Source organism: Carcharhinus amblyrhynchos, chromosome 8 (assembly GCF_965287045.1).
Source record: "Carcharhinus amblyrhynchos chromosome 8, sCarAmb.v2.hapA, whole genome shotgun sequence".
In the NCBI taxonomy this organism is placed as follows: Eukaryota; Metazoa; Chordata; class Chondrichthyes; order Carcharhiniformes; family Carcharhinidae; genus Carcharhinus; species Carcharhinus amblyrhynchos.
The window spans coordinates 73,549,537-73,577,500 of NC_137331.1; the positions used below are offsets into that span (position 1 = coordinate 73,549,537).

A 27,964-nucleotide genomic window follows, 5' to 3' on the forward strand; every position below is an offset into this window, starting at 1 on the left:
CAGGGCGAAAAACTGCAGCAGGCGACGGTGCAGAGGGACCTCGGGGTCCTTGTGCATGAGTCGCAAAAACCCAGCCTGCAGGTGCAGCAGGTGGTCAGGAAGGCTAATGGGATGCTGGCCTTCATAGCGAGGGGGATTGAATATAAAAGTAGGGAGGTCTTGCTGCAGCTGTATAGGGCATTGGTGAGGCCGCAGCTGGAGTACTGTGTGCAGTTTTGGTCGCCGTACTTACGCAAGGATATTTTGGCCTTGGAGGGAGTGCAGAAGAGGTTTACTAGGCTGATGCCGGAGTTGAGGGGGTTGAGCTATGAGGAGAGGCTGAATAAACTAGGCTTCTACTCGTTAGAGCTTAGAAGAATGAGGGGAGATCTCATTGAGACATATAAGATGATGAATGGGATGGATAGGATAGAGGTGGAGAGACTCTTCCCGCTCAGAAAGGACAGTAGGACTAGGGGGCACAGCCTCAAGATAAAGGGGGGGCGGTTTAGGACGGAGTTGAGGAGGAACTTCTTCACTCAAAAGGTGGTGAATCTCTGGAATTCTCTGCCCGTTGAGGTGGTGGAGGCTGCCTCGCTAAATATTTTTAAGACGCGGGTTGATGGGTTTTTGATAAGCGAGGGGATTAAGGGTTATGGGGAGAGGGCGGGAATGTGGAACTGAGCCACGACAGATCAGCCATGATCTTATTGAATGGCGGGGCAGGCTCGAAGGGCTAGATGGCCTACTCCTGCTCCTATTTCTTACGTTCTTATGTTCTTATGAGGTGCCAGACAGGTTGCTTTTCCAGGATAGTGTTGAGCTTGTTTGAGAGTTGCTAGAATTGCAGTCATCCAGATGTGTGGAGAGAATTGCATCACATTCTTGAATTGTGCTTTGTAGATAGTGGGAATGCTTCAAGGAGTCAGAGATGAATTACTTACAACATAATATCCAATCTCTGTTCTGGTAACCACATTATTTATGTGATTGGTCTAGTTAAGTTTCTGATCAGTGGTAAATCCAGGATGTTAATGGTGAGGGATTCAGCAATGGTAATGATGCTGAGTATTATGGGGAAGTGGTTAGATTATGGTCATTGAAAATGGTCATTGCCTGGTACTTGTGTGCTGTGTATTTTACTTGTTACTTATCAGCCCAAGGCTGAATGTTATCAAGGCCTAGCCACATCCAGACAAGGATTGCTTCATTTTCTGAGGAGTTGTAAAGGAATGGAACAACATACAATCATCAGCGAACATCCTCACAGCTAACATTCTGATGAAGGACAGGACATTGATGAAGCAGCTGAAATAATTTGTGTCTACAACACTGCCCTGAGGAAATCCTGCAGCAATATCCTTAGGCTATGATTGACCTCCAGCAATTGCAATCATCTTCCTTTGTACCAGTTATAACTCCAGCTAATGGAATGCTTTCTCGCTGCTTCCCACTGACTTCAATTTTACTAAGGCTACTAGATGGTACACTGGGTCAAAAACTGGCTTAATGTCAAGGTCAGTCACTCTCACCTCACAATTCAAATCTTTCACCCATGCCTGGGCCAAAAGTGTTTTTGATTTAATTTGATTTATTATTGTCACATGTATTGATACACAGTGAAAATAATTGTTTTTTGTGTGCTATAGAAACAAAGCATACCATTCATAGAGTACATAAGGGATTAGGAAAGGAGAGGGTGCAGAATATAGTGTTACGGTCATAACTATGGTGTAAAGAAAGGTCAACTTAATATAAGGCAGGTCCATTCAGAAGTGAGGGAGAAAGCTGTTCTTGAGTCCGTTGGCCTGTGATCTGCGACTTTTGTGTCTTATTCCTGATGGAAGAAGGTGGAAGAGAGAATGTCCTGGGTGTATGGGGTACTTGATTATGCTGGCTGCTTTTCCTAGGCAGCGGGAAGTGTAGATGGAGTCAATGGATGGGAGGTTGGTTTGTGTGATGCACTGGGCTACATTCACAACCCTTTGTAATTTCTTTGTGGTCTTGGTGAGAACAGGCACCTTGCCAAACTGTGATACATCTGTACAAATTGCTGAGAGTTGTAGCAGACATGCTGAATTTCGTTAGCCTCCTGAGAAAGGAGAGGCGTTGGCAGACTTTTTTAACTGTAGTTTCGGCGTGGAGGGACCAGCACAGGTTATTGGTGATCTGGACACCAAGTCCCAATTCCATTGATAAAACCTTAAGAAACATGCAAAATATGCAAATTTGGCTCTTGTGTCTTGTGTCAGGCTTCCACTGCCTCTCCAATCAGTGTCACTGGCCATAAAAGAGGCCCCAAAAGGTAATTTCAGATAATTTTTGTGTGGTGAATAGGAATGATCTTCTGCGTCCCACAAAAATAATATAAGCCATTGTTGTGGTGTGTGTCCCAACTCATGATGCCTGATTCCCAGGCTGAATCCATTTGGACCAGGAAATTCATTACTTAAATTAAATTAAGCTCTTCAAATGCTACAAGTCCTTTCACTGCCAGAACTGGCAGCTGACTGGCACATCTGCCAGCTGTCTAAATTCACATTGCCAATGGGACATTTGACCGGCCAGCACCGCTTGAATTTTGACCATTTACATTCACAATCAGAAAATAATGGCGTTTTGATAGGTGAATTATAATCTGACTTTTAATTTTATTGCAGGCGAGCAAGCTTCTATGCCTGCTTTCTGGATAAACATTTGTACGCGATTGGTGGAAGGAACGAAACAGGTTATTTGTCAAGTGTTGAATGTTACAATCTGGAAGCCAATGAATGGTGCTACTTATCCTCTCTGCCTCAGCCCCTGGCAGCTCATGCTGGTGCAGTGCACAATGGAAAGATTTACATATCAGGTACCTTTATGTCTTTTTGAGCGTAAAAGGTAGTAGATTAATTCTTTTTCTACTGAATGGAGTTTAAATGATGAATTAGTGTTAAGATGATCATTTTACTATTTTGTTGTTCCTATTCTTGTCTCCCAGTAAAGTTGCTGTAACCTAAATAAACTATTAACCAAGTTGGATTCAAATGGAGTTTTATCACTATAACTCTACACTGTCAATCCCTTCCATTTTATTTTTAAGTTCTTCTAACTTTTAGGCTTTCATTGTATTCTGTGCACCATACTTTCTTCCAGCCAAAAGGACAGGTAAAGGAAATAAAATTTTAAAAAAGCTGGATAAAAGCAATTTACTGCGGATGCTGGAATCTGAAACCAAAAGAGAAAATGCTGGAAAATCTCAGCAGGTCTGGCAGCATCTGTAAAGAGAGAAAAGAGCTGATGTTTTGAGTCCAGATGACCCTTTGTCAAAGCAGAGAGAAATGGAAAGCAGTGAAGTTTGATTGGGGTGTGGGGAGCGGCGGTGGGGACGGGGGCGGGGGGCAGGGTGCGGGGGTGGGAGGCGGTGGAGGACATACAGAAATCCTGTCGGAGAGAAGAGTAGTATTTCTTCAGAGTAGGCATTCCTGGAAGAGAAGTGGCAGTGAGTTAAACCCTGGATAAAAGCAATTTACTGTGGATGCTGGAATCTGAAACCAAAAGAGAAAACGCTGGAAAATCTCAGCAGGTCTGGCAGCTTCTGTAAGGAGAGAAAAGACTGACGTTTCGAGTCCAGATGACCCTTTGTCAAAGCCGGAAAAACGCTGGAAATGCTGAGCAGACCAGACAGCATTTGTGCAGAGATGACCTTTCTTTAACAGGTGCTGCTTGGCCTGCTGAGCAGTTCCAGCATTTTCCATTTTTACTTTGGATTTCCGTCTTCTGCAGTATTCTGCTTTTTGATCTGGCCGAGGAAATGCTTACACTGGGGACAGCAGTGCCAATTCCAATCTGCTACCAACTATTGGAAGGGAATAGAAATCAATAAGAGATGCCTTTCACTAGCACTTTGTGAGAGTGCGCCTAACCTTGGTATGGACCTGCCTTGGCAGAAATTGGGGGTGAATATATGGAACAGCACAAATAAGTTTTCCTTGCTTCAGTTAGGGGCTGCTCTCCAGATACTCTGAGCTAAATAATAACTGTGGAACTGGGCTTGTACCGTACTCGTGCCAACATATTATTAGGTGCAATGATGTTGTGTTGTATTGCCATTATCATGACGCCGGAACGCAATAATATGTTGGACGAACAGGCAGAGAAATTGGGAACACACCCACCTTATTCAAATTGATTGAATTTGGATTGTTAAGCTTGTTAAAGGTGCAATTAACTGGAATAATACATGCTGGGAGCAATAAAACATTTAGAGTGTGAAGCAGGCCAGGTGGAAATCTTGATATTTACAATGAATGACTGTAAGGGTGGGTTAAAAGTCAGCAGCTGGGTCCTTTGTTTGACCTTAGCAGTTTAAGCTGCTGTGTGCACTGTTTTCATTTGCTATTACAGGCTGTGGTTCAAGAGTACATCTTTGTTTTTTTAAAGTTTTAATAAACCTGTGGAAATGTACACTTAGCGCCACATCTGCACTTCAGCCTGTTTGGTTGTAATAACATGGGGATAATGATCTCCGTTGAGGATACATCTTCCAGTGAAGAGGAGAAGTGGCAGAAGAGATTAAGAGGGGGAGGGAGAAGTCCGGATGATCAAGGGCAGGATGCACTGGTGGTGTATGCGGATGGCAGAGCTGCGCCGGAGCATGTAGCTGATGAAGACATGATGCTGCAACAGTGAAGGTGCAGAGCAAGAACTAATGCTGCCAATCAAATATCCAGGCAGAGAATGAGTTCTCTTCAAATGTCTGAGACACAATGCCAGAGGAGATCAGGCTTTCGAAACCCACAATGACCTGTCTCTGTGAAAAGCTGGCGGAGAAAATAGCTTCTAATTGTGCTTGTGATCACCTAATGCCAGTGGCTGTAAATAATCTACAGCACTATAGCACTACTTTAGAGTGTAGCATTGAATTTCTTTGCCACTGGTCCTTTCAGGCAGCCTGCGAAGATCTGAGTTGTATTATGCAGTCTGTTGAATATGAGTGCATAAAGGTCTTTACAGATACAATATTTTGAAGGGCAGGTCAATGCATTGTATTTTCCATGGATGTAATCCAGCAGCTTTGAGATGAATGCAGGCCTCTCCAGGGTTTTAGGAACAATAGACAGCACTCATGTCGCCATAAAGGCTTTAGAAGGCTAGCCCTATACATTCATCAACAGGAAAAGCCATCACTCCTTAAATGTCCAATTAGTATGTGATTAGTATGTAAAACATCCCTCCCTCAGTGGCAAGGTTGTAAGGGCACAGCAATCAATAACCATCAGTGAAACTCTGAATGATGTATAATGCAATGCTCCTCTAGGATTGATCCAGTTATCAAAACCTTACCTTTAGCAGCCCAATTGTCCGCTCCACAGTGGCCCTGGTGGTGCCATGGCTGTCATTGTAGCTCCTCTCTGGGTCTGTTCTGGAGCCCTCACTGCTGTCATGAGCTGGATCTTCAAAAGGTAACCCTTGTCACCAAAAATCCAACCATCCAAGACATCAGGTCTATTAAACAGGTTTGGCACCTGCGGGTTGCAGAGAATGTAGGAGTCATGGCTGCTGCACAGGTATCTAGTGCAGATCTGCATAAATCTTTGGATTTTTGGTGACAAGGGTTACCTTTTGAAGAATGTGAAGTGCCCTCACCAGATTGTGTTTGCCCTTGTCCTGATGTGGTAATCCTTGTCAAGGTACCATGCAGCATCCAAAATGCTACCTGGTACACTACACCCTCTGAAGCTTCCTCTTCTTCCTGGAGACTAGATTGTGTCCCTTGGGATTGGCGGGGTCAGGAGATGAAGGTTCAATGTGCAGCACATGCAGAAGAAAGGGCATTGATTAACAGTTCAGAGCTTGGGAAGTGTAAGGACACTTGATTCAGCATTGTTAGCACTGTAGGGATTTTAAGGTATGACCCCTTGCAACCTTTACAATGTTTATAACATCCCTACAAGGTTTCTGTCAGAGATCATTAAAGCTTTTGAATGTATTATTTATAATTCATGTAACCATGTCAGGCATCATTCACCCTCCCCTAGCCCTCTCCCCATCTCTGTCCCAGATTTTAATAAAGCCCCTTGCAATTTCACCATCCCGAGGCCTTCCTCCAGTTTAGCCTCTGCCAATGGAACAACTCCATTCTGTGGTGTGAGGATTGCCAGCTCAGGGATGCCAACTATAATCCTGTTTTTCACTCGGGCATTGTGAGTCCACTTTTTTGGAAATGAGGTATGACATTTTGATGTTTATTCTCAGGCAACTAAATTTGCATCCAAGTTCTATGAGAAATGCATAGTCTGCACAATGTTGGCAACCAAAGCGCTCAAGTCTAAGGCACTTGCCTGCACTTGCCCCCATCCCCTCCCCCAGAACCACAGTGGCCCCTCCACAGAGGCATCGGGGTCATGAACAGTGTCATTGTCGCTAAAGTTGCCTCAGACTTCTGAGGTACTAAGGCTCGATTGAGCCTTATCAAACCTTCCCTATATCTCCTGTATACAGTAAACAGAGTGCAGACTTATCTTTACGGATCACAAAAGGTCAGTTAGCCCCTTCCAACGTTGCCCCTAGCTAGATCTCTGCCGCCACCAATGTTTAGGCAGCTCGGGTCATTGAGGTGGTCTTCTCATCCTGTGCGCTGGCATTAGAAACTCACACTGAAGGAGAGCTCAGTGGGAATCATTAACAGAACACAAGACAGTTCTGGATCTTCTACCTTCCCACTTCCCTCCACCGGTGGCGTAGTAGCATAGTGGTTAGTACTGCTACCTCACAGCGCCAGAGGCCTGGATTTGATTCCTGGATCGAGTCACTGTTTGTGCGGCGTCTGCACATTCTCTCTGTGTCTGCGTGGGTTTTCTCCAGGTGCTCCGGTTTCCTCCCACAGCAGGGCAAATTCTAGTGCAAATCATGCCACTAGCATTGGTAACCGTCAGATTCAGGAAAACTGGGAGTCTTATATTCAGTGCTTATGCTCTCCCTGACATACCTCATCCACAAAGATAATAAGGAGATGCAGCAGTTAATTTTCACTGGATAACAAAGGGCTGATATCCCAGTCAGGTGCTCCTGGTCAGGAATAACATTCACATGATGAACTGGTCAGGACATTGTGGATTTCCATTAAGCAATCTAAAGATTCTTGGCACAGGGCTGATGTTACAATAATGCGTTTGCTATGTGAGGGTTGCACCCAGAAATGGGTGGCTTGCGGACCCCTGCCCCTACCATCATCCTCTGCTGTCTCATACAGCAATCTTCCAATTAATGGCCATAGGGCGGGTATGCAACCTGCAACATTGCTGGATTGTCATTCCCCTGCCTAATCCGAGATGGAGGACAGGATGTCTGGTGGCTGAATTTGCAGGCTGAGATCCAGAAGAAAGGGCATGATTTGCACTAGAATTTGTTCTGCTTTCTTGCTGTGCTGGTGATTGTACTCATCATTGCTCCTTGGAAATGGTTGGCAGCTATTTCTGTCAGTCTGGATGACTGGTAAGGCATCTCTATCACCAGCTTCCTCTATTTGTGTTCACTATTAAGGTTCAACAGGTTATTCACTAAAAATATAAAATAACTGATTCCCTAATCAGGTAAAGCATGGACTTGGTCCTCTGATTTTTATTCACCAAAAAAGATAACATTTTGAGTTTTCCACTCATTTGGCACCAGTTCCATATTTAAGGAGAATTGGAAGATTAGGGCCAGTACCTCTACAATTTCCACCCTCATTTCTCAGCAGTCTCAGATGTGTTCCATCTGGACCTTGTAGTTTTAAGTATTGCTTTCTCAGTGCCTCGTTTTTATTAAGTTTTTTGCTCGTTTGATGAAAGGTTCTCAGGATAAACTATACAACTACAGGCCAACCACATTAACCTTGGTGGGAAATGATAATTGAGACAAAAATAAAAAGTCACTTGGACAACTATGGATTAATTAAGGAATGCCAGCATGGATTTGTGAAAGACAAATTGAGTTTAACTAATTTCACTGAGTTTTTGATTTGTTCAGCAGCTCTCCACGTGATCACTACTGCACTGTAAGAGAGAGGCATTGAAAAGAGGCCTTCTGAGTGAAGAAATTCCTCCTAAATTTGGTCTTAAATGACCAGCCCTTTCTTCTGACACTGCACCTTTAGGTTTTAGACCCCTCAGCCATGGAAAACTGCATCTAGTCTGTCGAACTTTATGTCTGAATGAGATCGCCTCTCATTTTTCTAAACTTTAGAGAATAAAGGCCCAGTCTATTTAATCTTTTTTATAGGATAATCCCATCAACCCAGGAATTAGTTCAGTGAATCTTCATTTCACTCGCTCTACAGCAAGAATATCTTTCCTTCGGTAAGGAGACCAAAACTGCGCACAATATTCCAGCTGTGGTCTCACCAAGGCTCTATATAACTGCAGTAAAAAATCTTTACTCTTGCACTCAAATTCTCGTATAATAAAGGCCAACAAACCATTTGCCTTTTTAATTGCTTGCAATACCTGCATGTCCGCTTTCAGTAATTCGTGGACAAGGACACCAAGTCCCTTTGAAGCGCAACATTTCCTAGTCTCACTGTTTAAGAAGTATTTTATTATTTGCTTTTCCTACTAAAGTGAATAATCTCATATTCTTCCACATTGTATTCCACCTACTAAATTATTGCCTGCCTTTCCAAATCCTCTTGAAGCATTTCTGCTTCCTCCTCACAAGTCACATTCCCACCTAGTTTTATATCATCTATAAACTTGGAAATACAACATTCATTCTCATAGCTAAAGCAGTGATATAGATTGTGAATAGCTGGGATCTAAGCACTAATCCTTGCAGTACCTGAATAATCGCAGCCTACCAACTTTAAAATGATCCAATTATTTCTACTCTGTTTTCTGTCCATGAATCAGTTCTCAACGCATGCCAGTATGAAGTCCCCAAACCAATATGCTCTCATTTTGTTTACTAACTTCTTGCATTTGGACCTTATCAAAAGCTTTCTGAAAATCTAAATTTACCACATCCACCAATCCCCCCTTATCTATTCTGCTAGTTACATCCTCAAAAAACTCCAATAAGTTTGTTAAACATGATTGTTTAACTGTGCCAGTGGTGGTGGTGGCGCCCCATTGACCACTGATGGGAACACTTGGTTCTGCCTAAGTCTATGACATTTTATATAGCTCGCATATCTGTCACCAGGGAACCCACCAAACGGGGGTTGCCATCAGCAGGACCAATAGATCCCACCAGTGGAAAGGGCAAAACATTCAGCCCAAAATATTTATTTAGCTTCTCTGTCGTTTATTTCCCATTATAAATTCTCCTGACTCCACTGCAATGAGTCATATTTGTCTTTGCTAATCTTTTCCTTATCACATTTCTGTAGAAGCTTTTACAGTCCATTTTTATGTTTACTGCTAGTTTGCTCTCTTCCTTATTCCTAATCTTTTTCTTGATCCTCACCGGAATTCCAAAATCTCAAGCTTACAATTTCTTTAATCAATTTTACATACCCCTTCTTGTAATCTAAAGCGATCCTTGATTTTTTTTGTTAGTCACAGTCTAATACTTCTCTTGCTGGAGTTTTGTGCATTTACAGAATGTATTTTTGTTGTAAACAATGTATTTGTTTTTAAATGTTAGTCATTGCTTGTCTACCATTATAGCTTTTAAAGTTGTTTCTCATTTCCGTAGTCAATTTGTCCTTTATACCTTCATAGCGTTCTTTCTTTAGCTCCATTGAACTACATCACTTTCAAACTTCTATCGTATTGTGGTCACGCCATGATCAGGGAATCAGCTGGATAATTGTATTGTGTAGTCTCGGTGAGCCTTGGTGGAGCATCAAGACAATTTGGTTCTAAATGTTGACAGGAGGGGGAAACATGGGTTTGCTCTGCTGCTCCCCACTTGATCAGTACTGTGCTGTAAGAAAGAGGCATTGAAAAGATGCCTTATTGACTGCAGAAAAAATATTGAAATTCCTTTTACATAGCTAAGAGTGGCTGCAGAAACATAGTTCGTAATTTTAAGCTTTTAACCCCTCATTGCCACAGATGGGCAGAATTTAATGGTCACTGTGTTGTGCCCAATGGTGGGGGAGTCCAGAACTAGGGGACATAGTTTGAGGATAAAGGGTAAACGTTTTAGAATTGAGTTGAGGAGAAATTTCTTCACCCAAAGGGTGGTGAATGTATGGAATTCACTATCACTAATGTAGTTGAGGCCAGAACCTTGTCTGATTTCAAGTAGAAATTAGACATAGCTCTTAGGGCTAAAGGGATCAAGGGATATAAGAGGAAGTGGGGGGAATCAGGATATTGAGTTCGATGATCAGCCATGATCAAGATGAGTGGTGGAGCAGGCTCAAAGGGCCAAATGACCTAGTCCTGCTTCCAGTTTCAATGTTTCTATGTAAACAAAACTTAATGATCTCCTGGATGAACCACAATTAAATTAACAATTGCCTTAGTCCTCTTAGAAGAGGTGACTCATTCTGTAATTCACAATTTTTTCTGATAGCTTTGAAACAGTCTTTGAATGTAACCTTTAAAATGGTTTTGTAAAAAATTTGTGATATCTGCGCACCGTAACAATATGTAGAAAGGTATCTCTGTAAAATTGCAAAGTGCACCTCTGACAGAAATAAAAAGGTTACAGAAGTTAAGATTAGATTGTTATTCCAGCCAGATAGATGTGTTTCATTAGATGTGCAAGTGTTTCTGAGATCAGGAGAGGTAAAATTTAAGCCAACTTTCAGCTATCATCATGCAAGGTGAATTTATCTCGAAGTGATGGATCAAGGGGAAGTGGATAACATTTTTATAGACAAAGGTTCACAATTTTGACACTGCAGAAGAATAAAAGCATCATTCCAAAAAAAGGTGAGTCTATCAGTTCAAAAATACCAGCTTACAAAGATGAATTTGGAACTGTTCTGAAAATGTTGCTAACTACAAGCATATAGATTTGAACTGATCAAAAGACTAGTTACCTAAGGCTGTTAATTTCACATCTTTTCAGAGGACCTTAACCCTAAACGAATCTCACCAATTCATCTCAATCTCAGCCACTGATTTTGACTGTAAATTTATAAACAGCAAACAATTAATGTTAAATTACCCTAATGTAACCGAATATCCTTTTACCTCTTAATTATTTTGTCAATTAATACTATCTATTAATAATTTGCATAGCTGACTTTTACACTCATTTAAAATGCTGCTGACTATGATTTTAAGAATAATAAATAATTTTTAGTTTATGAGTTTAATCCCTGACTTCTTGGATACTCAGCACAAAACACTTATTAATTCAATCGCTCAATAGCTTTGCAGTTGCTGTAGAGAAAGGTTGGTAGTGCAAATGCTAACAACATCGATATTAGTTCATATAGTTCAGTTAGCCAAATATAAACGTCATTAATTTCCAGGCATAGATTAGGTGGTAAATCTCAGACACTTACTTGGCAAAAAGTTAAGATGAAATAGTTAAAGATTTAACTGGTACCCTTATTGAATATGCTGGTTAGGATATCAAACCCACTATTTTCACATAATATTAAACTGTTGTCATGATGATTTAAAAAAAAAGCATTAACGTGTTATTCTTTAATATCCAAATACTTCAGTTAAGTAGCAGAGAGAGAAATTTGATGTGTGTGTTCATCATTCCTGTAGTATTATTGCTCATTGTAAATTCCAGGTACAAATGGCAAAGTACACTCCTTTAGTGTAACAGTCATCATATGTGAAGTCATGTATCGTCTATAGTAATAGTTTCCATGTTCATCATTTGCAGGAGGTGTTCACAATGGTGAATATGTGTCGTGGCTCTACTGCTATGACCCAATAATGGATGTATGGGCCAGAAAACAGGATATGAACACCAAACGGGCTATTCATGTGCTGGCTGTGGTGAACGATCGTCTGTACGCTATTGGGGGAAACCATTTAAAAGGTGTGCTACTAGTGAAGAAGGTACTGGAATTGGAACAGATTTTATGTATGTGACAGGCCACCACATTGGAAACCCATTTATAGATCAGGCTGTTTAGTACTGAAATGGGGAGTTGTAAAGTCTGTCATGATCCCCATGGGGGAAACCATTAAATAAAGTAACCAAATTTGTCAAATGACCCCCAAATGAAACAATTACTGACAAGATTTAATTTCTTTTAACTTTTACTTTAACATGAATCAGAATCAATGTAAATCAACAATGAATTAACAGGCAAATTACAGTGGCTACGATTTATAAATTACAGCAGATACTACAAAGATTGTATCATGAGATTATAAGCATTTGCATCATTCCCTGCACAAATGTGGCACCATTTCAAATCTTGTAGTCTTTCCAATTTGGCACGCAGTATGTCAGATGTCTCAATTCTTTGCCAATGAATTTGGTCCTTGAGTCACCAACAACAGTAACTCTACTTCTTCTGAATTCCCAAAGACAGTCATCACTCAAACGACACTCTCCTGCAGGTTCTCCTTAGTTGCGATCCGCTTTCTATCTCTTTTTACTTGTAAATGTGCCTTCTCTGTTCTTATCCTACTCAACTTCTTTATCCTTGGCCACACAATGCCCATATGTTAACCTCCCTTCCAGCTAGTGCACCTTCCGGGGCAAGTGTTTCCAGGTTACACGGACCAGTATTTCTTATTATCCAAGAAAAATTAAAACTGATCCCTTTACAATTGATACAAACTCTTAAAAGTCCTCTTGTAACATTCTTAAAAACAATAGCAGATTCTCTTTTCTTCAATGTACTGCTTCTGTTCAAAGATCACCGGAAGCCTGAAATAGTTTGTAAGTACATTTATACTGCTGTCAGATTAGTTGTACCTTTGCAGACAGCCAGAGGCTGAGATGAAAGTTGTGTCAATGGTGTTCAGTTCTGCCTTGAAACTTACCTTGAGCTGTATATGTATTGAAAATCTTGAGACTACAAACACATCCTGTTTTTTTTTTATGATGTCCTAATTTCTTAGTTATGATTTTATTAATGGAATAATGGAAAATACAATAATGGAAACTCCCTATGTATAGATTTATAATGGAAAATTAATTGAAGGAATATCGGTGTTTTAATATAAAATTAAAACCTTACCGCCTATTTTGACTGCTGATGCTGTGATATCAGTTGGTCAGCTTCATTGACCATTATCCTTTTCATGTTTAAAAAACAATGTTTCCATTTATCTGTTGGTCAACTTTGGAGTTTCTCCGCAGCTTAAAAACAGAATATTCTACTCGCTGCCCCACCCCCAGCAGGTTTTCCCGTGGCAGATGCAGCAAATCATTGACCACCAGTGGGATCTTCCAGTCCTGCCGAAGTCTAAGAGCTTTTGCATGACTTGCCTGCCCCCGTCAGGAAATCCAACACAGGGGGTCAACTTTGGCAGGAACATAAGATCTCGCGAGCAGGGAAAGCCAGAAAATCCCATCCAATATCTTTTATATTTGTCTATTTTCCCTCATGGTTTTTCTTCTGGATTCCCATTTTCACTTTCATGTCTCCATGGCTATTTTTCCCCTTGTTGCCGTTAAGCCTGATTTTCATGCCTCCTTCCATATTGGAACGGAGGTGGGTGGGCTTTCAGAAGTGACAGGATAAGCCAGGATTCCCACCCCATTCCAGTTTTCATTAATTTTTGCTGCTGGGGGATAACAGTGCAAGTAACAAGCTGGCAGGTAGCACCTCCGACCTTAACAGCTCCTTGAATGAACATTTCAAACCCCTTACAATATTGAAGTAGTCGGGCCACATTTTTTTGTTGATACAATGTCCTGACATCTGTTGATTCATGGGCTGAATTTTATGAGGCATTGACTAAAAAGTCAGGGAGGGGGATGCCGAGCAGAACATCATCTGACCCAAAGCCGTTTGACAGCTAATTGGCCATTATTTGGCTGGAGACAGGATTTCCACCCTTCAGGAACAGGAACTCTCATTTCAGAGAGCTGATTGGCCTGCAGTTCTCCCAGTATTTCAGGGCTGAGGCGTGTCGTGTTGGATCAAAATTTGGGTAAGTCTATGAGGTCTCATCAGGTATCTAGCTGGCAGACTGCAGAAAGGGCAGTGGAGTTTGAGAGGACAGTGAGGGAATGGAACTAGGGGGTGGGGGGTGGGGCGTGCTGGACAAAAATCTTGGGACTTCGTCCAGTGGGACCTGGGGGCCAGTTATAGAGGAATCCCTCCTTACCTTCCAAAAGCCCATACAGGGAAATCCACCAAACTAACCATTTGGTGTGGGCTTCTTCCACCATCAGTTAAATTTTGGTGCTGATGGAATAAGGCACTTAAGCGAGAAATAATTACCTGACTGAGAGTCTCAATCAGTCCATTGCAGACTTCCCAACACCATACTGCTGGTATAGTTGCAGGGATGGGCAGTCCAGTGGTGGGCTGGTCAGTCACTGGACTTACCCCCTACCTTCAAACATTTCTTCCATGTGGGGGTGGGGGGCAGGGGGAATATAAAATTCAGTTGTTTGAAGCACTCTTTCAACATCCACTAGCTACACAACCCATGAGCCACATAATAACACTGGCAAGTCTTTGAGGTGTTCATGATATTTGACATGCCTCGATTTTTTGAAAAACTTTACTTGTCTTACATTCTCATAAACTGTCAATCAAACACCGCCAGTGAAAATCCCACTGAAATAATATTTAATTCATTCACATCTCTTAAACTTGTCCAAATAAATGCACAGGCATTGAAAAACCACTTAAAAGAAAGAACTGTTACAATCTCTTAAAACTGTCAATCAAGCAGAATTATCACTACTTTTTGCAGCTGCTCAAACAACTCCTGACTAGGCTGAGTCCATTAGTCATTCATAATATTGTCATCTGTCAACTGTAACAAAAAAGACAATCTGAATGGGTGCCAGGCATCTATTTCAATAAATAACAGCCTAATTAATATCAAACAGCCAGTGATTTTTGTAATCAATAATTTTTGCTGTAATATGTTCCAAAATAGTCCAATTTCACCTAGTTTGTAAAATTTTGAGGAAAACCTTTGTAATTAACCTAATTTACTTTGCGTAATACATTTTCACGGATCTACCTCAGACCATTTGACATCTTGTCAGCGACTAGACTACTTAAACATATTTTTATATTGATAGTGCCTGGTCAGTGAGTATGACACTCTTGATAATCATGCTGCTGCTATAATGCAGTCAGAATAAAGGAATATAACTCCGCTGACATGGCCTTCAATTGAATTTTCCTATGTCCTGGAGCTGGTCTAAAATATATTTTTGATTCATCTGTTTATCTAGGAGGAACAACTGGTATCATGGTAAAGAAAAAAATGGAACAACAGGACATGTAGGTTATTAGCTATAGATACCAATGCCACTTTCTTCAAGCTCTCACCTACAATATTGGCAAAATATAGAATGATAGAGAGTCATAGAGTCATACAGTGTAGAAAAAGCCCCTTGGCCTATCGAGCCTGCACCAACAATAATTATCACTAAAGGTGCACTAATCCTATTTTCATGTAGTACAATCACTGAAAGGTAACATAGGTACATAAGGAGGTTATTTAGCCCATCATGTCTGTGCTGGCACTTTGCAAGTGCAACTCAGCAACTCATCTGCATTTCTGTATAACCCTGCATTTTGCTCTATTTGGTGAATTGACCAATTCCCTTTTCAAAAGAGTCTGCCCCCATTACATTGTCTGGCAGTGTATTCCAGATCCTTACCCTTCCAGCAAAAATGTCTACATTTGCTTTTTTTGACAACAGAATAATTAAAACTGTTTGATTAAAATTGGTAACGGAATTCAGTAGTGAATTCCACAAAAGCAGCCGCCTGCTCAACGGGTGACTCAGGCTCTACTGCTGCTACAGTATCTTGTAGCTGCACATTTACTAAATCTAACAAGGTAATGCATTAACTGGAAAGGTAAAAACAAGTTCATTCTTTGCCTTTTGTTTTCTATATATTTTTCATTGATTCTCTTATTAGCTTGGCTTCCTTCTCCCAGTGCATTCCATTTCCTGTGCAAACAACCTGCTGTCAGACCTTTGTCAATACAATGCACCAAGCACTTCTTTGTCAATACTGCCTTGAAAGAAGCTTATAGGAGATGTGCAAGAAAGCTCCCATGGTAATTTCTCCCCACGTTTTTTATAATTAATTCCTGGAAATTCACCACATGCTGAAGACTGAGTGCACTAACAGAACAACATTCTCCTGGGTTATCCTGCTCGTGGGGCTGATGCAGAAAGTGAATAAAAAGCTAATAACATATAAATGTTTTGTAGAATTTTTACCTTATTGTAGTTATTATTGACTGGTTCAGACCAAATTAGTACCAGATATAGGTACTGCTTTCCAAATAAGACCACAAAGATTGTTCGAGCTGTTCCTGATCTATTAACTTGAATAGCTCAATCCCTTTCCATTTCAGTTCTGCAGGTCCACAAATATATTCCAGCTGTGGCTCCAATCTTAAGGAGTCATTCTGTCAGAAAATACATCCTATAAAATTGATTCTTGAAAGGACATTTATGGTACACATTAACAGTAATTATTACTGCTTTCAAACAGGAATACATGCAGATTGATGAAAGTTAAGCAGCTATCAGCAATTAGTTATTCAGATATATACACCAGGAAATAATGAAGAAAAAATATTAAGCACATTACAAACAATGAACATGCAAGGTAGCAGGAACATACATAATTTAAGGCAATATATGCTTCACATGCAAATGGAATTCCCCTGCTTTACAGTGGAAGAAAATCACACATTAAAAACAGAAATTAGAAGCAGGAGTAGGCCATTTGGCCCTTTGAGAATGTTCCACCATTCATTTTGATCATGGCTGATCATCAAATTCAACATCCTGATCCCTCCTTTCCCCCATATCGCTTGATTCCTTCAGCTCTAAGAAGTATATCTAGTTTCTCGTTGAAATCAGATAACATTTTCACCTCAACTACTTTCTGTGGTGGTGAATACCATATATTCACCAGCTTCTGGGTGAAGAAATTTCTCCTCACCTCAATTCTAATAGGTTTACCCCTTATCCTCAAACTATGACCCTTAGTTCTGGACTCCCCTACCATGCTTTCTGAATCTACCCTGTCTAACTCTCCTCCCTATCCCTTCCCCCACCCCCCAGTGACCATGTCACACTCTCCCCTACCTCTCACCAATGAAAACGTCACACTCTGCCCCCTACACAGACCGCCCCAGTCACCATGTCACACTCCCTCCCCCCACCTCTGCCCCCGTCCCCAGTGACCATGTGTGACCCAGTCACACTTCCCCCTACCCCTCACCGCTCACCAATGACCATGATGCACTCCTACCCCCCCCCATTTGACCCCAACTCCCCAGTGACCATGTCGCACCCCCGCCCCCCTCCAGTGTTGTGGGGGGAGGTGGTGGAGGTTGGAATCAGCAAGCAGCTGGTGCAGCCAGTCTGCCTGCGTCAGCGGGTTCTGGGCAGCCAGCTGGCACTCCACAGCCAAACCGTGATGTTCACCCTTAGAATCCTTCTTACCTTCTTAAAGGCATATGAGACATTGGTGGTCTGATTACGCAAGTACCCTCCATTCATCACTTCAATGGTTAGAAGCATCAAAACTGGCATTGTTCACCATTGAATCCTATTAGCAAACCACCGTATCAAGGGAATAATTTATTAATTTTTTTTGAATATGGTGAACAGTGCTAAATCTTTCTGGGCTTTCCGGATCTCCTTTGATGAAAGGATGGCAGAAACTCTCAAGAAAGTCAAAAATGGCCATTTTTAGCCATTTCCAGTTTCTCAAAGCTTCAACCACTCTCATTGGTGAATTTTCACAGAAATTATCATAAAATGATACAACAGAGAAAAGGATTTATCCCATCTGTGCTGATGCAAATTAATCTCACTCTGTTACTCATTCCCCACAGATCTGTACATTTTCCCACTTCAAGTATTTATCCAGTTTCCCGTTGAAAATTAGAATTGAACTATCATTTCAAGCATTACATTTTTCTCCCACATTTTACCTCTGGTTCTTTTGCTAACAACCTCAAATCTATGTCCTTTGATTAATACTTATCTGCCATTGGCAAAAAGTTTGTTATTGTTCACTCTGACAAGACCATTTATGATGTTGAACCCTGTATAAAATTTCCTCTTAATCCCTGCTCAAAGACGAACAATGATGTGGAGATGCCAGCGTTGGACTAGGGTAAACACAGGAAGAAGTCTCACAACACCAGGTTAAAGTCAAACAGGCAAAAGCCACTAGCTTTCGGAGCGCTGCTCCTTCATCAGGTGGCCATTTCTCTACTCCCACAGTGTAAGTGAAATCTTTAAACAAAGAACAAAGAACAACCCAGCACGGGAAACAGGCCCTTCGGCCCAACGAGCCCGCGCCGCCGCATCACCCTACACCTATTCTACCCTGCATGTCTACGAATGGGACCCTACTCAGTCAGATTCAGGGGAGAATAGTGTCAATTTGGTAAAACCAATCAGCCTAAGAGCACATCTTTGGGGTGTGGGAGGAAACCGGAGCGCCCGGAGGAAACCCACGCAACCACAGGGAGAATGCGCAAACTCCCACAGACACAGGCCCAAATCCATGTGTCTGCACAGCCAGCAGTGCTAGTCACTGAGCTGTTGTGGCGCCCGTCTATCGGTCCAGGATCAAGCACACACACCGACATGAAGTACTAGGCCACTCCCGGAACCTCCAAGAGCAGCCCACGCACGACCCGCCGTGTGCATGCCCCTCGCTTGACACGAGGTGGACCTCCACCTGTGGAATAAAGACAAAAAATATTAATCATACAGCCTGCCCTTCCGGTGTCTCCCGAGGTTTAACCCTATTTAATAGCCCCTACCATATCCCTCCATTCTCGTTTCACTCATGTGCCTATCTAACTGCATCTTAAACGAGTCCAACGTTCCTGCCTCCACCACCCTACTCGGTAGCGCATTCCAGACCCCCACAACTCTCTGCGTAAAGAACCTTCCTCTTACCTCCAAATTATACCTCCCCCCCCTCACCCTTAAGTGATGACCTCTCATGTTCGTACCCAGTCTAGGGAGCAGTCTCTCACTATTAACTCTATCTATTCCCTTCAGTATCTTATATACCTCTATCATGTCCCCTCTCAATCTCCGTCTTTCCAAGGAGAATAGCCCCAGTCTCTTCAATCTCTCCTCGTAACCCAGTCCCCCCATGCCAGGCAACATCCTGGTAAACCTCCTCTGCACCCTTTCCAGAGACTCCACGTCCTTCCGGTAATAAGGTGACCAGAACTGGACGCAGTACTCCAAATGCGGTCTAACCAACGTTCTGTATAACTGAAGCATTAGACGGCAGCTTTTATACTCTAAGCCCCTTCCTATAAAGGCTAACATCCCATAAGCCTTCCTAACAACGTTCTCCACTTGTGACGCAACCTTCATGGATTTGTGAACCTGCACTCCCAGGTCCCTCTGTACGTCTATACTCCTAATCGGCCTACCTTTTATCACATAGCTCCTCTCTGCATTATTCCGTCCAAAATGCATCACCTCGCATTTGTCAGGATTAAATGCCATCTGCCACCTATCTGCCCACTGCACCAACCTATCTATATCCTGTTGTATCACCTGACAATCCAGTTCCGTACCCGCCAACCCTGCCATCTTGGTGTCATCAGCAAACTTGCTGATCACACCACCTACGCCCTCTTCTAAGTCATTTATGTAGACTACAAAGAGGAGAGGTCCCAGTACCGAGCCCTGCGGCACACCACTGGTCACTGGCCTCCAGCCCGACAAGGTACCCTCCACAACTACCCTCTGTCTCCTATTTCCCAGCCAGTTCTCAATCCACCTAGCTACCTGGCCTCGTATCCCATGCGCCTTAACCTTTTCTACCAGCCTACCGTGAGGGACTTTGTCAAACGCCTTACTGAAATCCATATAGATGACATCAACGGCTCTCCCATCGTCAACCGTTTTTGTCACCTCCTCAAAGAATTCCACCAGATTCGTAAGGCAAGACCTCCCTCTAACAAAGCCATGTTGCATATCCCTAATCAGATCGCAACGCTCCAAATGCTCATACATCCTACCCCTAAGTATTTTTTCCATTAACTTCCCTACCACCGACGTCAAACTCACCGGCCTATAATTCCCAGGGTTATCCCTACTACCTTTTTTGAACAACGGAACCACATTTGCTACCCTCCAGTCTTCTGGGACCTCACCTGTGTCCAAAGAAGAGACAAAGATGTGCGCCAGAGGCCCAGCAATTTCATCTTTTAATCCATGGTATCATTCTAGTAAATCTCCTTTGTGCCTTATCTAAGGAACTGGCATCCTTTCTCAAGAGTTATGCCCAGAATTGGCTACAGTATTCCAGCTGGAGCCTACGGAATTAGTACACTATTGTTTCTCTTGTACTCCAGGCCTTTGGAATAAAGTTCAGGATTGTCTTTTTAACAACCTTTTCAACTTATACTGCCACCTTCAAATAATTTTGTGCAGTCACCCAGGTCTCTCTATTCCTGTAACACCTTTAAACATTAGCATTGCCGCTCCTCATTTTTCCTGTCAAAATGCATCACCTAACAATTTTCTGTTAATTTTCATCTGTCATCAAATCATAGAATCCCTACAGTGCAGAAGGAAGCTATTTGAATGTGCCTTCCAATTTCCCTAATCTACACCCTCCTGAATTCTGTTACTATCTTCTCACCATTTATTACATTTTCTAGTTTTGTGTCATCTATATACTTAGAAATTCTATGTTATATACTAAATCCAAATTATTAATTTATATCAATAAGAGGACAAGTTCCAACGTCGTTCTCTGGGGACACCACTTCATTCTTCCTTCCTGTTTGTTTAAAGGACAGGGTGGAAGGAATTGCTAAGAACCAAATATTCCATAAACATTTTAGTTACTAAGGGTGGAAAGTTCCAGCCCTGTCTGCTCAATACTGGTCATTCCTGCCTGAGGTCAACACACCTTTCAATGGTCCATTAAATTTCCCACCCCCCCACAATGACTCCCATAGCAGGCGGGACTGGAAGATTTACCCCTTAGTTATTTTATCTGCATATCGAGTCTCCATTTGTGTTCAGAACAATAGTGATCAATATACACTCTTTTTTTATAGCGCGCATTGATTTGTTTAGGCACGCGATGCCTTTAAATAGTTTTCTTGGCCACGCACACATGTTCAATTATATTGAAAGAGCCACATTGTGCATGGCCTCTGCAGGGACCTTCAGGTTTTAGCTGCACAGCTTAGAAGGATCATTGATTGTGGCATCAAATAGCATTGGTCTGTCAGCTCATTAAGAAATTTATGCTTTCTTCCATCTGGAAGCAAATCCACAGGTGGGTAAGTTAATACCAACTTTGTTTACTGGTTTTATTCCTTAGGTGAGCAAAGAACTGAATCTGCACAATTAAACAAAGTCACTCTCAGACATGTGCCCTGAACACTCTCCCCAAACAATATGAAACATGAGAACAACTATAACTGCAATTATGTTTATAGAGATCTCAAACATTGATCTCTATAAGAGTGAACCAGAATAATGTAACTAAAAATATTGAACCTGGCCAATGTTCACTTGGTCACAGCTTTCTTCTGTACGTTATGTATAATTAAATCATAAATTTCTGATTTAAGATTTTGCTGCACCTAACATACCTCTTCCATCAATACATTTTGTTATTTTTTTCAAATTGAAAGTAATTGTATTAGCATCACTTCCGCTTTAAATGGAAGAATATGACTAAATAGGTCCAATGGCTCATCAATAGGACAATCCAGGATACTATATGCACTTTCTTTTAAGAGCAATGTTGCAGTAAGCAGTTATGTCAACAACTATACCCAGCAAAACAGTTCCCAGCTCATTATTTTGATTCAAAATGCTTCTTTTGGTCCAGGTTTCTCACATCTTGATGTTATGCTCGTTGAATGTTATGACCCTAAAGGTGACCAGTGGAACATTCTCCAGACTCCTATCCTGGAGGGCCGCAGTGGCCCAGGCTGTGCAGTGCTAGATGACAATATTTACCTTGTTGGTGGCTACAGCTGGAGTATGGTGAGGCAGATTTGATAAAAATTTTAATAGTATTTCAATGATAATTGTGGAATGTAATTATAAACCATGCATTTCAGGCAGCAACTCTGAACAATAACTATTTTATCATTGTCTATTATTTGCTACCAATGTCTGTCACTTACAAGACAAATTAATGCTTCCTTCCTTGCCAGATTAGAACATTGCTATTTCTTTCCTGTTGCCAGTTGCATTAACAGTTACTGAATTTCATATATATCAGCATATTACATTGTTCCATTTAAATTTGCAAGTTTATTATTTTAGCTTCTGAAATTCAATTTTGGTATGGCTCTGTAGGCTTGTTATGGATGACTCCTTTCACTCTTGGCTTCTTCAGTTATTTTGAGTGGTAATGACACATCATTTGGATAGGATCTGTCTGGCCATTACTACTCTGGTGGGATGTGGCCAGGGTAACTCCCAAGTTGAGAAGTGCACAAATCATTTGCTCCTGTACTAGACACATCCCCAAAAAAAGCCACTTAAGGCTGAAATAGATTTTTCTAGGCACAGGGCAGATGTATTTGAACAAAGTTAGATCTGATATTTCCAAATTTGGTGGGGAGAATCAAGGCAAAACAGAACGCACAGAAGAAACATTGTGACTCACAAATAACTAAGAGAATATTTGAGGTGGATGGCTTGGTATCTGTGAAGAGTTTTAGCATTGTTCCAAATTGGACCCCTAGGATGGTCGTGGCCCAAACAAGGTCAGTATCGTTTGAAGTAGATGTTCAGGGAAAGAGTGAAGAAACGGTTGGAACATTAGCGAGGAAGAAAATTGCCTGCAGAACCAGTGGGGCAGGTCACCCCTAGTTTGCCTGTTGGTGACATTGCAATGGATTAAACTAATGCTGCAGCAAACTGCCATGGGGAAAAGACAAATAATGTTCCAGTGGAATCTGGAGTGCTTATCTGCACTGACACACCTTCACAAGTTGAGAATTAACTCATTGAGGTTCAAATCAAAGTTACCTCTGCTGATGGGGCACCTGTTAGTGAATTACAACATTCCCAAAGGATCAGGAAGATTGACTTTCCTTATAAGAAACTGTTTAAGTTCCATTTGTTGTATAATATTGCAAATATTGTAAAATTGAAATGTGTTAGTCTGGAACTCAAAGGAGGAAGGATGCAGTGGGATGCGCCTTTAAAGGAAGGGCTCTTCATGAGTCATGTGACCCTGTTGACAAATTGGGCCGAGAAACAGGGTTCCAGGGACACAGTTCAAGGTTTCCCTAGTTATTAAGAGTTTTGAGTCTTGGAGTAAGGCCTTCTTCTCACTCTCTGTAAACGGTTATTTATCTCAGTGAACCATTTATTTGTTATTCTACCTGATGGTTACCTATTATTCAAGATAGCGTAATGGGCATGAACTATAAAATGCATGGTGCATTGGCAGGCTTGCCAGAAAGTCTGTGGTCAACATTGAGGACCATGGAGGAGACCCGCATCAACTCGATACAGGACTTTGCGCAGACCTTGGAGTCCATGCTCCCCATTGTGGAAGTAGTGGCCAACTCCATAGCACACTTGTCGAATCAATCAAGATTCAGGGTCTGATCGCCAATGTCTTGGTTTCCATTGCAGCACAGATAGAAACCAAACAATTTACCCACTAGAGCCCAGGGTCAGCAAAGGGCCTCAACTCAAAGGTGAATGAAGGCAGGATAGGGATCACAGGGTGTAGATCATAGGAGGAGTAGAAAGGAGATTCGGAGGCCAGGGTCAGGGGGATTTGAGCAGTGCCCCCCTGCCCAATGCCAAGCACCTCAGTCAAACACTGAATTGTTTTAAATAAGGGAGCTTGCAGGCAATTTAACATTTTGTTTTTTGGGCTTCCTCACGGGTGGAGACAGTAAGTCAATGGAGTCACCACCCATTATCCTCCTATCCAATTAATTGCCTCCATCTCCAAACTCATTGCTGATTTGGTGGGGTAGGAGTTTCTCGCTAATTTTCAGATATTGTGCAGAGCCCTTCTCCTCCTTCTCACAGTAAGAGCTCTCACAATGCCAGGTAAAAGAACACAGTACGAAGTCTGACAACACCAGGTTTAAGTCCAACAAGTTTGTCAGACTTCGTACTGTGTTTACCCCAGTCCAACGCCGGCATCTCCACGTCAGGTAAAAGAACAACAGGCTTATTCGGTAGCACAAGCTTTCGGAGTATTGCCCCTTCATCAGGTGAGTGGCTTGTCCTGCTCTGTGTTGCTCTTTCTCCCTGTCATCCTGTAGCCTATTGGGAAAGTATATCACCCCAGTCATATCTGGAAGCAAGTGATTTGTGTTGGACTCTTGAAGGCATGAAAAGTCCTTCAGTATGCGCCACACCACAAAATTACAATATTTAAAATAAAATTATTGCTGTATATTTAGATGATGATGTATATCCAGCTTAGATCAGCCTGTTACATTGTACAGAACAAGGAACTGACAGCACCTTTTAGCCTTAACAGCACAAATTACAGCAAGAGGCATCTTGGTCATCTGGTCTTGGACTAAGAGTCAGTGGAAGTGAAATTCAATTCCAACAGATTTGAAAATAGTTGATAGGGGATTGAGCACCCATTATGCATGGCACCCAATTTATTTTCTATTCATCTCAATGGTAATAGAAGTCATAAATGGTTGAAATAGGCAACCAATTTGCTATGGCCTGTTTTGCAACCCCACTACACTGAGCTTTATTCAGGCCTAATGTCAATTGCAAAACACTAGGAACAATCCAGTATAGCCTCTTCAATTGCTCGAATATGTGGTCTTATTTCTGTAAGATAACAATAACAAGAAATCCATTCTGAATTGTGAGCTCTGCTTAATCTGCAGACTTTGTGCTGCCTAGTGATATTTGACAGGTATTATCAAATAATTTAGAACACAATGGATTCTCCAAATGTTGCCTGTGTGCAGAAATGCTGGTGGCATTCAGACACCTTTGAAATGAGATAAGCCGCAGTAAACTTAAATTTTGGGAGTAAAAGTATAAATAATATAATAAATAATAAGAAGTAGATTTTATATTGTAAGCTGCAAGTAGTTTGTCATTCAAAAAAGTTTACCACATTTCTAAATTTCTTATCAGGTCTTTGACCCATAATAATGCCTCAGTGTATATTACTGAAAATACATCTACGTCATGTTCTTGAAAAGCTATTCTAAAAGATGTATCCATCTTACTGAGCATTTATATCTTACAAAAGATGAATGCTGTGTCAGATGTCTCCATTTGTCAGTGAAAACAAATGTACTTATAAGGATTTGATTTGTGTTACAGACAAGAGGGAATTCATTTAAGCAGCTCTGATTTCTCCTCTTACCACTCATCCATAGGCAGAAAGGTGGTTTTGATATTCGATATACAAATAAGGTAAAATAAGAGGGCTGGCATATTTTTATTCAAGCACAAATTACAGGAAGGTGTTTTGTAGTGTTTGCTTTTTTGCACTCACAATAAAAGAGCGGTAAGGTGTAGAAATGGGTACAAGGCGTGACCATGATAAAAACAAAAGCTATGGTTTCATATAAGTACAAAGTCCAGAATCCAAAGTGCAGTGGTGCATGCCTTCAGAGATTAGATGGTTGAAACTCTGGCAAGGTGATTTGCCTTTCTGGAAGCAAGGACTTCCAGAATGGAAGAAGGCACGCAGACATAAATCAGTCTTATAGGCACAGGTACAGGAGTTCCAATGTTTCCTGTAGTACACAGTGTAGATGAGGGACAGGCAATTTACATGGACAGAGCTCTTTCTGCTGCTACCTGTTAGTTGGTAACGTAGTAGGCTGCCTGACTTTGGTTCCACACGGCAATATTACAGGTTCTAGCAGCTTGGGGAGATCATATGCCATACCTCCCACTTCTCTCTGGAATCCTGAGAGGCTTGATCGAGGAGTTAAAGTCCCTTTTGTCCTTACAGGCATACCGGATGGGATTTTATGGCCTCGCTGGACCCGAGACCAGAAAATCCTACATGAGGTCAACGGACTTTCCCATTGTCCATGCCTCACCTGCTCCAATTCCATGGCAGGTGGGGCGATAGGATTTCAGCATTCATCTCTATGGCCAGAACATTGCCGCAGAAATGTTAAGTGTATTGGTGCATTTCTTTAGAATTCTGCAGCTACAAGAGACATTATAATAGTATTGAGATCTTTGCTGGTTTCTGTTGGTTAGAAATTCCCCTAGTATGAGTCATGGTTAATCAGGCATATCAGGTAAAGCCTGTGTCCATCTTTAAAAAAAATAGTAATTGTATAGAATTGCCAAGTTGAAGTAGGTATGTATTTCCCATTCTGTCTTCGATTCAATTTGATGTATTATTGTCACATGCATTGGGATACAATGAAAAGTATTGTTTTGTGCACACTGTACAGACAAAATGTACCATTCATAGAGTACATCAGGGAGAAGGAAAGGAGAGGGTACAGAATATAGTGTTATTGTCATAGCCAGGGTGTGGAGAAAGATCAACTTAATATAAGATAGGTCCATTCAAAAGTCTGATGGCAGCAGGGAAGAAGCTATTCTTGAATCATTGGTATGTGATCACAGACTTTTGTATCATTTTCCTGACTGAAGAAAGTGGAAGAGAGTGTGTCTGAGGTGTGTGGGTCCTTGATTACGCTGGCAGCTTTGCTCCGGCAGCAGCAAGTGTAGATGGAGTCAATGGATGTGAAGTTGGTTTGCGTGATGGACTGAGCTACGTTTACAACCCTTTGTAGTTTCTTGCGGTCTTGGTCAGACCAAGAGCCATACTAAGCTGTGATACATCTGGAAAGGATACTTTCTATGATGCATCTGTAAAAACTAGTGAGAGTCATGAGACGGAATACATGATACATTCTTAAAAATATCCATATCTTCCTCTCTATTTTGCTGTTTTATGGGTATCATTGGTGAGGAGGGCTGCATATCCTTACAGCAGGGTTCCCCATACTGGGTTCTGTGAAACCCAAGGGTTCAACAGGACTTATCCAGGTGTTCCATGGTAGGTCCAGCTATTAAAATTCTACCAGTATGACCAATTGAAAGTGGTTTTTATCACTTTGTAGGGAACAGATAGGTGCACTATGCGGTGGGGAGAGGCCGAAGCTGCAGGGACCTGGGGGCACTGGGAGGGGCCACAGGGGCCATGAGAACCTGGGGCCGAGAGGGGCCAGGGCTAAGAGAGGTTTTGGCCAAGGCTGAGAGAGGCCATAACAATGGAGGCCTCAGAGAGGGAGATGAATTTTTGAGTGTGTGCATGTGTATATGTGAAGGACGTAAGAGTGTGGGAGAGGTGTGTTTGTGGGTGAGAGAGAGAGAGAGAGAGGTGAGTCTGTGTGTGTGTGTGTGTGTGTGTGTGAGTGAGTGAGTGAGGGATGACTGTGTGAGAGAGACGTGAGCATGTGTCTGTGAATGGGAGGTGAATGTGTGTGTATGCAAGGGAGGTGAGTGTGTGTATATGTGAGAAGCGAGTGTGTGTGAGTGAGAAGTGACTGTGTGTGTGAGAGAGAGGGGTGAGTATGTGTTTGAGAGAATTGTGTGTTTGTGTGTGAGAGGGGTGAGTGTGTATATTCTGTACCTTCTTTCCTTCTCCCCGATGTACTCTATGAATGGTACGTTTTGTCTGTATAGTGTGTACAAAACAATACTTTTCATTGTATCCCAATACACGTGACAATAATACATCAAATTGAATCGAAGACAGAATGGGAAATACATACCTACTTCAACTTGGCAATTCTATATAATTACTATTTTTTTTAAAGATGGACACAGGGTGAGTGAGAGAGAAAGAGATGAATGTGTGTGAGAGAGAGGTGTGGGAGTGTGTGTGCACGCATATCTATAATGAGACTCCAGCTCTCCAGCGGCATTCCAAGTATTAAATGAATTTATGAGTGAAAGATCAGAATCACTC

The 27,964-nt window shown here is 41.8% G+C and overlaps 1 protein-coding gene across 2 annotated transcripts in view; it reads left to right on the forward strand.

The window, feature by feature from the left end:
- The window catches only part of klhl14 (kelch-like family member 14), a 148,277-nt gene that overhangs the window by 118,824 nt on the left and 1,489 nt on the right, over positions 1-27,964 (forward strand). For both annotated transcript variants that reach the window (XM_080194270.1, XM_080194271.1), the window contains exons 6-8: positions 2,640-2,830; positions 11,743-11,901; positions 21,884-22,041. In XM_080194270.1, coding sequence (XP_080050396.1) covers positions 2,640-2,830; positions 11,743-11,901; positions 21,884-22,041 — 508 coding nt within the window. The remainder of the gene's footprint in view (positions 1-2,639; positions 2,831-11,742; positions 11,902-21,883; positions 22,042-27,964) is intronic.